Consider the following 13,881-nt stretch of genomic DNA (forward strand, 5'->3'; position numbering starts at 1 on the left):
CGTCTCCTCTCACAGATGTTCCAATCCCTTGGCTGGAGTAAGGGTAGTCGTTAAGATTCGCCCCGGTCCTGCCGTGACCTTTAACTGGAGGTAAGCAACAAGCGCCATAACTGGCGCCACAGGGAGCGCCTCCAGCAACAGCACAGCGCAGCCCACGCCTCCTCTCCTTTCTTTAACCCCGCTTCAGCGTCCCACCTCTGCCGGAAGTGGAATGACTCCTCTCCGTCACTTCCGGTGACAGCCAGGGTTCTGGCGGGAGCGAGCACGCAGCACCGCCCTCGACGGTGCCACCACTCTCCGTCTGCGTTCCCGAACGTGACGAGCGTGCGCGCCGCCGGCATAGCGTTTGGTTTAGGGGACAGGCTTAAGGAACGCGGCGAGTGGGTGGTGCGCGGTGAGGGCTCCGCCAGCCAGTCGCGTCGCCCTCCCGCAGGGAGAACGCGGAGTGAAGGGAGGGGCGAGCGGCGCGCGCGGAGCCCGCGTGGAGGGGCGGAGGACAGCGAGCCGCGCCCCCGCTCCGGAAGCTGCGCGCAGTGCCCTCGGGGCGCAAGGCCCAGGCCTGTCCGAGCGCCGCGGGGTGTCGCCGCCGCCACAAGACGACGTGGACGCGCAGTGGCCGGCGACGGAGGCGTGCTGTGGTCGCGCCCACTGCCCTCCCGCGAGCTCGCCCCCGACGTCAGGACGATGGAGTGAAGCGCGGCCCGCGGTGGCACTTCCGCGTTGCGCCGCCGGAGCCCGAGGCCGCCGCCGCCGCCGCCGGGTGCGGCCGGCTTTCTGCCGAGGACAGGATCCTCCCGCACCAGGCCCTGAGGCCTCTGCGCACACACGGCGACTAGAAACGGGGACGCGCGTCCCGACCCGGATTATCGTGGCGCGACTCCCGGCCGGCCCTGCTGCTCGCTACCCCTCCGCCGCGGCTGCCGTCCCCCTTCCCGGCGGGGGACATGGCCAGGGTCTGACCCCGGAGGAGGCCGCACCCGCGCCGCACTCTGCGGCGGGCTCTAGGCGATGCCGAGCAGCTCGGACACGGCGCTGGGGGGAGGCGGGGGCCTGAGCTGGGCCGAGAAGAAGTTGGAGGAGCGCCGCAAGCGGAGGCGATTCCTGTCCCCTCAGCAGCCGCCGCTGCTGTTGCCGCTCCTGCAGCCGCAGCTCCTGCAACCGCCGCCGCCCCCGCCGCCTCTGCTCTTCCTGGCTGCCCCCGGCGCGGCCGCCGCCGCAGCCGCCGCCGCCGCGGCCTCCTCCTCCTGCTTCAGCCCGGGCCCTCCTTTGGAGGTCAAGCGGCTGGCGAGAGGCAAGAGGCGCCCCGGAGGGCGGCAGAAGCGGCGCCGCGGGCCCCGCGCCGGGCAGGAGGCGGAGAAGCGCCGGGTCTTCTCGCTGCCCCAGCCGCAGCAGGACGGCGGTGGCGGTGCCAGTAGCGGCGGGGGTGTGACCCCGCTGGTGGAGTATGAGGATGTAAGCTCCCAGTCCGAGCAGGGGCTGCTGCTGGGGGGCGCCAGCGCGGCAACGGCGGCGACGGCTGCCGGGGGAACGGGGGGCAACGGCGGGAGTCCGGCCTCCTCCTCCGGCACGCAGCGGCGCGCGGAGGGGTCGGAGCGCAGGCCGCGCCGGGACCGCCGCAGCAGCAGCGGTCGCAGTAAGGAGCGCCATCGCGAGCACCGGCGGCGGGACGGGACGCGCAGTGGCAGCGAGGCCTCAAAGGCCCGCAGCCGCCACGGACACAGCGGCGAGGAGCGGGCCGAGGCCGCCAAGAGCGGCAGTAGCAGCAGCAGTGGCGGCCGCCGCAAAAGTGCATCGGCTACGTCCAGCAGTAGTAGCAGCCGCAAGGATCGGGACCTCAAGGCCCATCGCAGCCGGACTAAGTCGTCCAAGGAGCCGCCCTCGGCCTACAAGGAGCCGCCCAAGGCCTACCGGGAGGACAAGAGCGAACCGAAGGCCTACAGGCGGCGGCAGCGGTCCCTGAGCCCGCTGGGAGGCCGGGACGAAAGCCCGGTGTCCCACAGGGCCTCGCAGAGCCTCCGGAGCCGCAAGTCCCCCAGCCCGGCGGGAGGTGGCAGCAGTCCCTATTCCCGGCGGTTGCCGCGCTCCCCGAGCCCCTACAGCCGGCGCCGCTCGCCCAGCTACAGCCGCCACAGCTCCTACGAGAGGGGCGGCGACGTATCCCCCAGCCCGTACAGCAGCAGCAGCTGGCGGCGCTCGCGCAGTCCCTACAGTCCAGTACTCAGGTGAGTCCAGCTCCCCTACCCATAGGAGGCAGGGAAAGTGGAGTGAGGCGCCTCTGGTCTGCTCGGTCCACTTCCCAGACCAGAGCTCAGGGCCAGAGGAAGGGTTTCTAGCGGGGAGGGTAGTGCTGTGCGCACCTGTTGGGGTGGGAGGGACCAAGCGACCAGCTGGAGCCGGAGGGTTTCTAAGAGTTCAAAGTTTTTAACTTGTTGCTTTTAAATATTAGCAGGTTTGTGCAAAATACTCTGCTCTTCCAGCATTGCTAGTTTGGCTTAATTTGGCTTAGTACCTGTTTATGGAGAAAAGGTTCCTTTGTTGGTGCTTTATTAATGGACTGCAATACAGGGACTTAAATTTTAAAGAGCAATCCATCAGGTGATGTCAGAGTTAGATGAGGATTGCAGTTGTTTCATTAATACGGGGATAGGAAAATCAGCTTTTGTGAAGTTTATTTTAATATCGGAAATACATTTTAAGTAGTGTTGATAGAAATAGAGTTTGAAGAAAAGATATTATATACAAGAGAGATTCTTGGGTAGGTTTTTTTATCTGATCTTTCAAAATCATGGTTTTAAAAAGGAGGGGAAAAATGACAGTTACGTTCAGTACCCAGTTGCCAATATGTAAGTGGATATAATGGTGCAGTGTAACCAAGAGAATGGTTTAGTGCATTCTCAGACCACTATAAATCTGAAAAATGCTCACTGTAAAGTTAGGTCTTTTAAGGAATAGTAATCCTAATGAACTTGTTCAGAAATTTTTGCAGGGATAATATAATTTGAAATTGGAGTAAGCCATTGATAAAATAATAGTCTCAAAAATGTGTATATTGATACATATCTATTATGTAGAGTGAATTAAAAGTGACTTTTGAGTACTTTATTGAGTACTTTTTTTCTGGGTCTTGTAGCTTCTTACATTACCTAACATAACTGGGCTTTCTAGACTTTATGGTTTAGGGTTTGGTAAACTAGCCCCCTAGGATTGACTAGATTGTTTCATAACTTTATATAGCCATTTAAGTGTGTGATTGCAATTTTAACGATGAGTGTTTTTAGATTTGGGAAGGTTTAGCAAAGTTTCTTTTTGTTTCAGGTCGGTGGTGTACTATATAGTGAGTTTGTGTGATTAGGACTGTGCATGCTTAAGCAAATATCTGAAAGCACATATTATATGTCAGTGATAGTTTAGGCAGGGCAAAGCAGCAGTGAAGAAAGACCAAGTTACAGTCCTCATAGAGCTAGCATATAGAAAGTTCACTCACTGGAGAGTTTTCCTGGTGTGTGTTTTGACCAGCTGGACTTCCAAAGGGTTCACTTTTGGAAGAAGCTTTTCAGTAATATTGGTCAACATTTCTGACAGCAGGCCATGTGGTCCACGGCTGACTACACAGTAGGTGGGAACACATTGTTTGTGCAGTCTGTGTTGGACTTGAGTTCAGACAGTTTGCCCAGTTTTCTTTCTTGCATGATTTGTTAGGCTTCTTAGCAAAACCATTGACGACTTAGTTTTCTAAACTGTAATTTTTAATACTTGTCTTTATTATTTCAAGGAATAAATGAAAAATTTGCCTTTTATAAAGTATACATCCCTAAAGAAATCTAAAGTGGTTTAATTGTGAGTAGTTTGAATTGTTAAAAGTCTTCATATGGAAATAATAATCTACATCTATGGGTGTTTGCTCCTCATATAGTGCTTTGGAATGTACAGAACAAATATGCGTACTAGTTCTTTAAAACATGGAAGATAGCTGTCATGTTTCCAAAAGCTTGTTTTTGTTTTTTTTTTAATTATGAGATACGGTCTTCGGGTTTTCATTTTGTTTTTGTTTGGTTTGTTTGATTGCATTGTGTTGCTTGTCAAATATCCTGCTTAAAATGTGAGGCCCAGAACTGAAGACTAAATAGTTATTTGGAAAACAAGATTTAGAAATGTAGCAAGTGTACATACCGCTGTCCAGCTTACTGCAACAAGTTTTCTTTGTTTCTAGTTTTTGTAGTAGAGTCAGATGACTGGCTCTTTAATGAATAGATGAGATTGTAAGCGCCACAGTAGCATCTGGCCTGTCATGCCCATCATTGAATTCCTAGTGCTCAGTCCTGCACTTGGGTGCTTATACACTCTAATCATTGAATAGGTAAGTGAGGGGATGGTAGAGTTGACTGGACATAGAATCTGTCACTGTGAATCTGTATTACCTGCTTCATTTGAATAAATAATTCATATAAGAAACTTCAATATGGCATTTTCCAAGCTTGCATACTGATGAATTGCCCATGTAGATTTTTTTTAAAGGAAGTGTACCCATACTTAAAGTAGTATTGAAATCACAGCCCAGGCATAACTAATTAAGTTCTCTGTTCTAGGGCCTACCTTAAAACCAACTGTTCTTTGCCTACATTTGTGCCTCCATCAGTCTTCTTGGCTTAATGCTTCCTCATAAGCTGTTCCCTGTATTTTTCTCTTTTATGTTTTTCCTAGATAGGTTCTGTCCTGTGTTCTGTTGTGCAGGCTGGCCTCCAACTCAGATCATCTGCCTCTGCCCCTTGAGCTGCTGCACTGAAGGTGTCACAGCTGCTACTGTATTTTTCTTCACCATTTGATTGTTGAGATGTGTAAATTCTTATCTTCCTGATAAGCATATGTAAAAAATGTGAGGTGTGTTGATTCAAGGAAATAGAAGAGTGCTGAGTGTAGTATTCTGTGTGGCATTAATACACATATAACATAACATATATTACATGTAGCACCATATATAGCATAGATAACAGAACATATATAACATATACACCAGAAAATTTTTGTGATAGTTCCCACTGATGGATTAGGAAATACCCCCAGAACTTGAGTGATTTGCTGATAGAATATGAAGCTACTGCTTCAAAGACTTAAGTGCTTTGCATCAAGGTCAGTTTGGATTCAAATGCTGAACTGACTTGAAGATCTTTAATATTGTGCTATATTCAACCACAGTTAATACTCATGGTAGCTCTTGTACTGACCTGTTTTGTGAAAACAAACAAACAAACAAACAAAAATCAAAGACAAACCAACCTTTTAAGGGTACTTAAGTGTCAGCTTGTTAAAAATTTATTTTATAAGTGTTTTGCTTCTGTACCACTTGCTGGCCACCTGCTGGAGTTAGAGGGTCAGAAGAAGGTATCAGATATTCTGCCCAGAGTTACAAACAGTTGTGAGCTGCCTTATGGGTATTAGGAATTGAATATGGGTCCTTCCACAAAGAGCAAAAAGTGCCTTTTTAAAGAATTTTTCTAGGCAGATTGGTTTGACCTCATTATAATCAATACTCAGGATTAGTTCTGGGTTAGCTTGGCCCTCATTAAGACCATGTTTGAAAATATAATTGTTTCTAACAATGCATTCAGCTTGGATCATAATTTTTATTTGCTTACTTATTTATTTACTATTCTTTTTGGTGGGGCTTGGACTGAATTCAGGTCCTCTGGCTTGTTAGATAAGCATGCCACTACTGGTTTCCTCCAGTCTCAATTTGTACATTATTACTTACTGATGACTTATCTGCTGCAAGAGGTTTGACCTGAAGTTACTGAGTCAGATGAATTTCCATCAGTAGGATGAACTGTATATAGCTGGTTTTGTCTTTCATCTGTATAGGCTCTATTACATCAAGGTTCGGCAGAAGACTCTGCTATTGAGTAATACCAAGACACCGAGAATCCAATTATAGGACCTCAGATAGAGATAACCGAAGTCACTAGTGTTTACTAGCCTGTTATGTGGTGTACCTGGTTATGATAATTTCATTCTCACAACTGCTGTTCAAAATAATGTGAAACTAGAATACTTGAGGTTTTTTTAAACTTGTTAGAAAAATGTGTCTGGTTTGATATGTTCTTCATAGAAAAAATATCACAAATTTAAGATACAGAATAAGTGTAGAAACAGAAGAGAGTGAAACTTAGGGCGAACAGTTTAGTTTCCAAAAGCGATGGTCCTTTCTTTGAATCTAAGAACATGGTCCTGTGTCTTGCTCTATTTTCAGGTCAGTTTGTACATTTTCCTGTGTTTTGTTCTCTTTAACTTCTTTCCTCTTAACTCTAGTATTTAGATCTGCCTTTCCATTATTTATTATTTTTTTATTTTTGTACTGTTTTGTTTTTCTAAGACAGGGTTTCTCTGTGTAACAATCCTAGCTTTCCTGGAACTCCATTTGTAGACCAGGCTGTCCTCCAACTCACTGAGATCTGCTACTGTCTTCTGATTGCCTGGACTAAGGGCATGTGCCATTAAGCTTAGCACTTTTCCAGTTTTGTACTCTCATGTAGCCTGTCATTATTAATTGGTTGGACTTCCTATTAGTTCTCTCCTGCTACTCCTGTTCAGTTTCTTGAAATAGGGTCTCACTCAGTAGCCATGTCTGGCCTTGTACTCAGGGTAGTCCTCCCTCCCGCCTCTGGAACACTAGCATTAAAGGAGTCAGCTACTGTAACTGTTTCCTCCTACCCATTCTGGTCCATGGTTTATTTGGGAAGTTTTCTTACTGCATAGTTAAATACTGTCTCTTTTGTAAGGTTGGATATAAACATTGTGATACATTGTGCCTTAATGTCTTTAATGATCTAACCCCATTCCGTCACGACCCTTAATTTTTCAAACACTTTTATTTTTCTGTATTTCTCTGATAACTATTCTCTGAGCTTGAAATGGTAGAAGAGACACTGACAAACTTTTGTCCATATTTGCTGCTTTCCTTGCATTCACAAACTGTATATCAGATCTTAACATCTTGATTGTTCATCTGGATGTTCATTTTTCTCTGTGCTCCTTACAGCACTTTGGTTTTATTTTAGTTGTAGATTCTACCTTGGTTAATGGCAGACTAACTAGTTAGTCCTTATTAACAAAAGGTAAGCTAAAGGACGACTTTACAAAATGTATTTGCTAGTAGTGGTTTAACTCCTTAAGATCCCTCCTCCCTTTGTCTTTCACAGAGTAAAGAAAACCAATTTGTACAGGTACCACCATGAAACTTGCTAGCCATTTTAATTTACATATTTTCTAGGATTGTGGAAGTTATTGTGATTTATAGGGAGTGCTCATTCACTCTAATATAAATAAAATAAATGCAGACCTATGAGATGCTTTTATTTGCTGTATCTTGTACTGACCAGGAAAAATAATTTGCTTTTCTTGGTGAATTAAGATCACTCGTTATGGTAGGAAGTTTCTGAGTAGACTTTTTTATTTTATTTGAAACCTTAAAATACAGTTATTCCTGAAAAAAAAAAATCAATTGAAAGTGAATGTTGTTTAATATTATATAAGGCAATCCCAACTTCTTCCCCTGGTTGGTATCCCCTCCCCCCATGTCACTTTCTTTTCCTTTTATTGATAGTGGTGGTTATTGTTATTTTTGTTTTGTGTTAGCTTTATCTTATATGGAAATTATTAATAAGCTTTGAAGTTGATGCTGGAAGCAAAAGTACTAAGCTGGAATCAGAAATATTACTTCTTTAAGACAATGGAATTAAAACCTTTCAATAATTCTCCTCTTCCTCTTCCTCTTCCCTCTTCGAGAACATGCTCTTTCTTTTTCCCTTCCCCACCCTTCCCCTTCTCCATGGTGACTTTCCTGGTCTTGGTCCTTGTGGCAGAGAGCAGCCTCCCAATAAACCAGCCATTAATATTAAAAAACAAACACACAAAATAAAACAGAAAAACCTTTAAATTGTGGGGAGACTCAATGCTGTGGATGTATATTAGAGAATAGTATGTTAGTAAAATAGGGAATTTACATGAAAAAGGTATTGAAAGGAACTGAAAAATTACAGTAGACTTACTTTCCTCTGCAGTCTTCTGCTCTGTCTTCAGTTATACAGGGCTACTTTCACTGGGTTGCTTTGATACTTAACATAGTATCTAAGAGTAAATTCTTTTACCTCTTTGGGAATAATTTCTCCCACCCCCCATACTGCTCTCTAGTTTTTATCTATTTATAAGACAATAGAAGCTTATAGTAGAATTTTTAAGTTAGTACAGAAAAGTGTATGAAATTGAAAGTGTTCTTTTAAGATTTATTTATTTTTATGTGTATGTATGACATGCCTGCATATATAGTATGTTCACCCATGAATGTGTATTACTCAAGGAACCAGAAAAGAGTATTGGAGTCCTCAGAATTGGAGTTATAGGTTGTTGTGAGCGATCATGTGGGTGCTAAGAATCAAACCAAGGTTTGCTGCAAAAGCAGCAAGTGCTCTTAACCACTGAGCTATCTCTTCAGTCACTGTAAGTGTCCTTAAATCTGATTACCTAAAGGGTAGGTAATCAATCATGTGACTCAGTACAGCCCTTGCCTAAGTCTATAATACATGAATCGTCCATTTTGACATTGTGATGAGTGTTCCTTCTTGTTGTTAAGTTCATTTCTATTCATTATCTGGGTGTGTGTATGTTTGTTCACGAGTGCATGTGCCAGTGAGTGCATGCTTGTGAAGTTGAGGGAACAACTTGAATGAATTGGTTTTTCTTCTTTTGTCCTGTGGGTTCAGGGAATTAAACTGAGGTAGTCAGGCTTGATGGCAAACACCTTGATCTGCTGAGCCATCTTACCCCTAGTGGGTGGTTTTGGTTTTTGTTTGTTTTTGTTTTTTGAGACAAGGCATTGCTGTGTTCACTAGCTGTTGTAGTACTAGCTGGGTAGCCTAGGCTAGGCCCCAACTCATGACAGTCTACCTGCTCTAGTCTCCTCAGTTGGTGGGATTACAGGTGTGTACTGTTGATTATACAAGGCTACATTTTATTTTTAATCAATAAGTAGTGATTGTGTGCATTTGTGAGACACAATGTGAGCTTCTAGATACTTTCAAAATCGCCTCACATAGTGGTGTGTGTGTGTGTGTGTGTGTGTGTGTGTGTGTGTGTGTGTGTGTGTGTGTGTGTGTTACTCAGACCTCAATCATCCCCAGTGCTTTCCCACTTTCTTGACCTTTCTGACTCCCTGGGATTCCATCCGTGTGTGCATCACCATTCTTATGTGAAACCTCTCCTTAGCAATTTTGAAATATCTACTGCACTACTATGTAGTTATCGTTTTATATAATCACTAAATCTTATGTTTTTTAACTGACATGTTGTACACTTAGATCAGCATTTCTCCTTTCCCTGTATGTTTTCCTCAGACCTCTGTTAAACACCATCTCACTCTCTTTATAGACACTCTTAAATATTTGGTAGAGTAATAAAGTCAGGCTTGTCTCTTAAATTTTATGCAACACTGAAGTCATAGGGCATTTATTTTTCTGTACACAGCTTATTTCACTTTAATCTTTTTCTAGATTCATCCACTTTATTATAGATGACAGCATGTCCTTATTTTTTTCAAACCTTTTTGTCTCTGTTTGAGCTTACTGTTTTGCAAGACAATGCAGTGTCTTGTCTTTACTTTCTTTAACAGTAATTTCAGAAAGCAAAAGCTTACCATTTTTATAAAGTCCAAGTAGCAGTTTAACTTTTATGATTTGTAAAATTGGGTAATAAAAAAAACTTTGTCTAACCTCGAAGTGAAAAAGATTTTCTTCTTGGTTCTAAAGTTCATCTTTATAATGTATAATGGTATTTCACAAGCATAACTTCCAGTTGTGGGTTGTACAGATGTTGTTTGTATTCTGATGTTAATTCTGCTTCCTCAAGAGTGGCTGCGGCTGATGAGTGTCCTATCCCATACTCAGGTGATCTTCTGTGGACTTCCTCCCCATTTTAATTGGTCAATAAAGGCTAGAACCTGTGATTGGGCAGTGGAGTTTTGAGGTGGGTGCAGGTAGAAAGGCAGAAGAGTACCAGAGGGGAAGGAGAGAGGACTGAAGAGAGTAGGAGGAGGAAAAGCTGTGATGGACCAGGAGAAATTTCGAGTTAACTAGGGTCTTGTAGCTGGGGAATAAATTTAGTATAGTGTTAGTTCTGCTCAGTCTAGACATATAGCTAATAATTATAATAACTGGATTGTGTGTGTTTTTTATAAGGGTTTATTGGGGTTGGAAATTCCAGCAGCACCTTCCTCTTTGCATATTCTTAGTAGATTTGTTTTTAGACATGTATGACACATGCGTCTTAGCTATAGACACAGAATTTTAAAATCTGGGGTCATATTACTTATATACCTACCTTTTCAAGTGCTTTTCATTTCTTTGTATAGGTTTAACTTGTTGAATTTCCCCTGGCCAGTGTGCTAGAGTTCTTAGAATGCAGTCTGCTAGTTTGTATATTTCAAAGTTTCTATTTTGAAAGATATTGCTCCTGATTTTAGAATCCTAAATCAATATTATTTCTTTGTCAGTATTTTAAACTGCCTACACATGGCTTCCATAGTTTGAGGATTTCTCATTTTGTTTTTTTCTTTCAGTCACTTGATTTTATATCCAGTGAGGTATTGTTTTAAGGTAGTATTTCTCAACATCTAGCACAGTATGTGACCCAGAAAATGATATTAACCTGATTTAGACAAGAAAATGTTCAACACCAACCAGCAGTTCTTTAAATATGTTAATGTTAAAAAGTCTAAAATGATCTGGAAATCTAATATATATTATATATTGTATTCTAAACTAATCTAATCTAATTCTAATTAGATTCTCGGGTGCACCTTAATGCAAATTAGATACAGTTCTCTATTCAGACCAACTTTCTTTATCTGACATTGGTGAGAGGGGAGGGTGGCTTTATGTCTTAGCATAGGGGGATGCTAGAGGGGTAAGGTGGGAGTGGGTGAATGGGTAGAGGAGCATCCTCACGGAGGTAAAGGGGAGGGGGGGAGAAGGGGAATAGGGTGGGAGGTTAGTGGAGAGGTAACTAGGAAGGGAGATATCATTTGAAATGTAAATGTATAAAATGATTAATAAAAAAAACTCAGGTCATAGTTCAGTGAAACATGAAGACAGTTTAGGCTTAGTAGATTAGAACTTGTTACAGCAAATGTGTGAAATGCTAGTCTTTTTAAATGTATTAGTTGAACATAAAATGGAATAAAGTGTTATGTAATGTTTCAACTAATACTCTGCTATGCAGAGAAGCCTACATTTTACTGTTAATTAATGAACATCTGGGCTATGAACTTTTTCACTATAATGATTAATGCTGGATGATGGTGATACATGCCATTAATCCCAGCATTTGGGAGGGAGGCAGAGGCTGGCTGGTTTCTGTGAGTTTGAGGGTAGCTTGGTCTGACTGTATTCAGGATCTCTTTCCTTTCCTCTCTATTCTTTTTTCTCTTATCTTGTGTTGGGGGATTTAAAGGTTGGAAGAAAAAGGGTAGAGAAGGGTGGAAGAAATAACCCACAAAGTAGTCAAAAACAGCTGTATGTCGGTGTTAGTGGTTTTTTAATAAGTGCGTTACAGTTTTCGTTTTACCCAGCTAACTCTTAAGTAGTTGATACTGCAACGAGCTTTTAGGCACAACAGTATTGAGCAGTTACTCCATTCTAATCCTCTAAACTAGTCTGGCTACCTCCCAGCCAAAATCCCCTAGATAACTTGGATTTTATGGCTTTCTCTGCTCCAGTAGTCCTCTCTTTTCTCTTTGACTCCCTCCCCTGGCTGGCAGGAAGTTCAGTCCTATTCTCTCTCCTGCTCATTCATTGGCTGTTAATCTCTTTATTGACACATAAGGGAACAAGTGGGGATCTGATGTTTACACAAAATTGAGACAGGAGATTTCTCTGAATAAGGATTGCAACCAGATATAGGGGAGACAAAAACCAGCATTTGAATCTTCACATAGTGCACAATAACATTATGTCCACATGTCAGTGTGGTTTTATTTACATTTCTTTGAGGGATTGTGAAAATGAGCATAGTTCTTGGACATTTGAATGTCTTTTTTTAAAGAGGTATCTCTAAGTTCTTTTTCTCATTTTAAAGCAAGGATTGACTGTGGTTTGGTTTTGAGACTGGATTTCACTGGGTAGTCGAGCTAGCTGGAGATTCAGTACTGTGTCTCAGCTTCCTGGGTTCAGAATTACGACCCTCTTCTAGGATGCCTGGCTCTACACTTACTATAGGTCTTTTAATTCATTAGCTGCTCTCAGACATACTTAAATATTTTCTCATTTTTATCACCTCACTTGTCATAATAAACAGTGCCTTTTTGTCTGCCTGCCTGCCTGCCTGCCTGCCTGCCTGAATTTTTATCCCCAGAGATCCTACTGGGGTTATAGATGGGAATCTGAACTCAGGGCTTCATGGTTGAGCAGCAGGTACTGGTACCTACAGAGCCATCTCTCCAGGCTGTTGTCTTTTCAAAGAACCAGTTCTTTGTTTCATTGATTTCTTTCTTAATTTTTTTAATGTTAATTTCTTGTGTTTGGGACAAGGTCTCATATAGTCTAGGCTGGCCTTGAACTTTACCAAAGATGACCCAACTCCTACACACTGGGATTAAAGGTGAGCACCCGACACTTAGCCTAGGTTTTTTTTTTTTTTTTTTTTTTTTTTTTTTTTTTTTTTTTTTTTTAGCCTAGGTTTTATTAGTTCTCCATACTTTGCTTTAATCCCTATCTCATACATTTCTGCCATGATCTGTATTCATTCTTCTGCGAATTTTAGATTCGGCTTTTTTGATTTTGAAGATCATAAAGTGAATTATTTGATATTTATTTAATCCAGATTTTTTAATGTGAGCACTCATCTATAAATTTTGTTCTTAGAACTGTGTTTGTTTTATTACAATGGTTCTGAAAACTTGTACTTTTGTTTTAAAATTACCTTCCTGATTTCTTCAATGACTCATTGCTATTTGGAAGTATATTATTACTGGGCATAGTGTGCCACACCTCTGATCCCAAAGATTGTGAGGCAAAATTTCAAGGGTCCCTTGTAAGGGATACAAGGGTATGTCCTTTCTTTTATTGGTTGTTTTATTTATTTACATTTCAAATGTTATCCCCCTTCCTGGTTTCCCCTCTGTAAACCCTCTATCCCATCTCTCTCCCCCCTGCTTGTTTGAGGGAGCTCTTCCACCCACCTACCCTCCCACCCACTCCTGCCTCACTGCCCTAGCATTCCCCTATGTGGGGGAATCTCCACCAGACCAAGGTCCTCCCCTCCCATTGATTCTAGATAAGGCAATCCTTTGCTACATATGCAGCTGGAGCCTAGGGTCTCTCCATGGTTGGTGGTTTAGTCCCTGGGAGCTCTGTTTGGTTGATACTGTTATTCTTCCTAAGAGCTTGCAAACCTCTTCAGTTCTTCAGTCCTTCCCCTAATTCCTCCATTGGTGTCCCTGTGCTCAGATGTTTGCCCATGAGCATCCCAATCTGTATTGGTCAGGCTCTAGCAAAGCCTCTCCAGGGACAGCCATACCCAGGCTCCTGTCAGCAAGCACTTCTTGGCATCAGCAATAGTGTCTGGGTTTGATGTCTGCAGATGGGATGGATCCTTAGGTGGGGCAGTCTCTGGATGGCCTTTCCTTCAGTCTCTGCTCCACTCTTTGTCCCTGCATTTCGTTTAGACAGGAGCAATTCTGTGTTAATGTTTTTGAGATGAGTGGGTAGCCCCATGCCTCAATCAGGGGCCATGCCTAACCTCTGTATATGGTTTCTACAGGTTCTCTCTCCCCTTTGTTAGATATTTCAGCTAATGTCATCCCAGTTGGGTCCTGGAAGCCACTTGCTTTTCTGGCGT

The 13,881-nt window shown here is 43.4% G+C and overlaps 1 protein-coding gene across 2 annotated transcripts in view; it reads left to right on the plus strand.

Annotated features, from left to right (window-relative positions):
* The first annotated feature begins 784 nt into the window (after positions 1–784).
* The window catches only part of Cdk13 (cyclin dependent kinase 13), an 89,427-nt gene continuing 76,330 nt past the window's right edge, over positions 785–13,881 (plus strand). For both annotated transcript variants that reach the window (XM_032884506.1, XM_032884507.1), the window contains exon 1: positions 785–2,222. In XM_032884506.1, the coding sequence (XP_032740397.1) occupies positions 1,009–2,222 (1,214 nt within the window). In that variant the 5' untranslated portion in view covers positions 785–1,008. The remainder of the gene's footprint in view (positions 2,223–13,881) is intronic.

Source organism: Rattus rattus, chromosome 14 (genome assembly GCF_011064425.1).
Source record: "Rattus rattus isolate New Zealand chromosome 14, Rrattus_CSIRO_v1, whole genome shotgun sequence".
NCBI classification, from domain to species: Eukaryota; Metazoa; Chordata; class Mammalia; order Rodentia; family Muridae; genus Rattus; species Rattus rattus.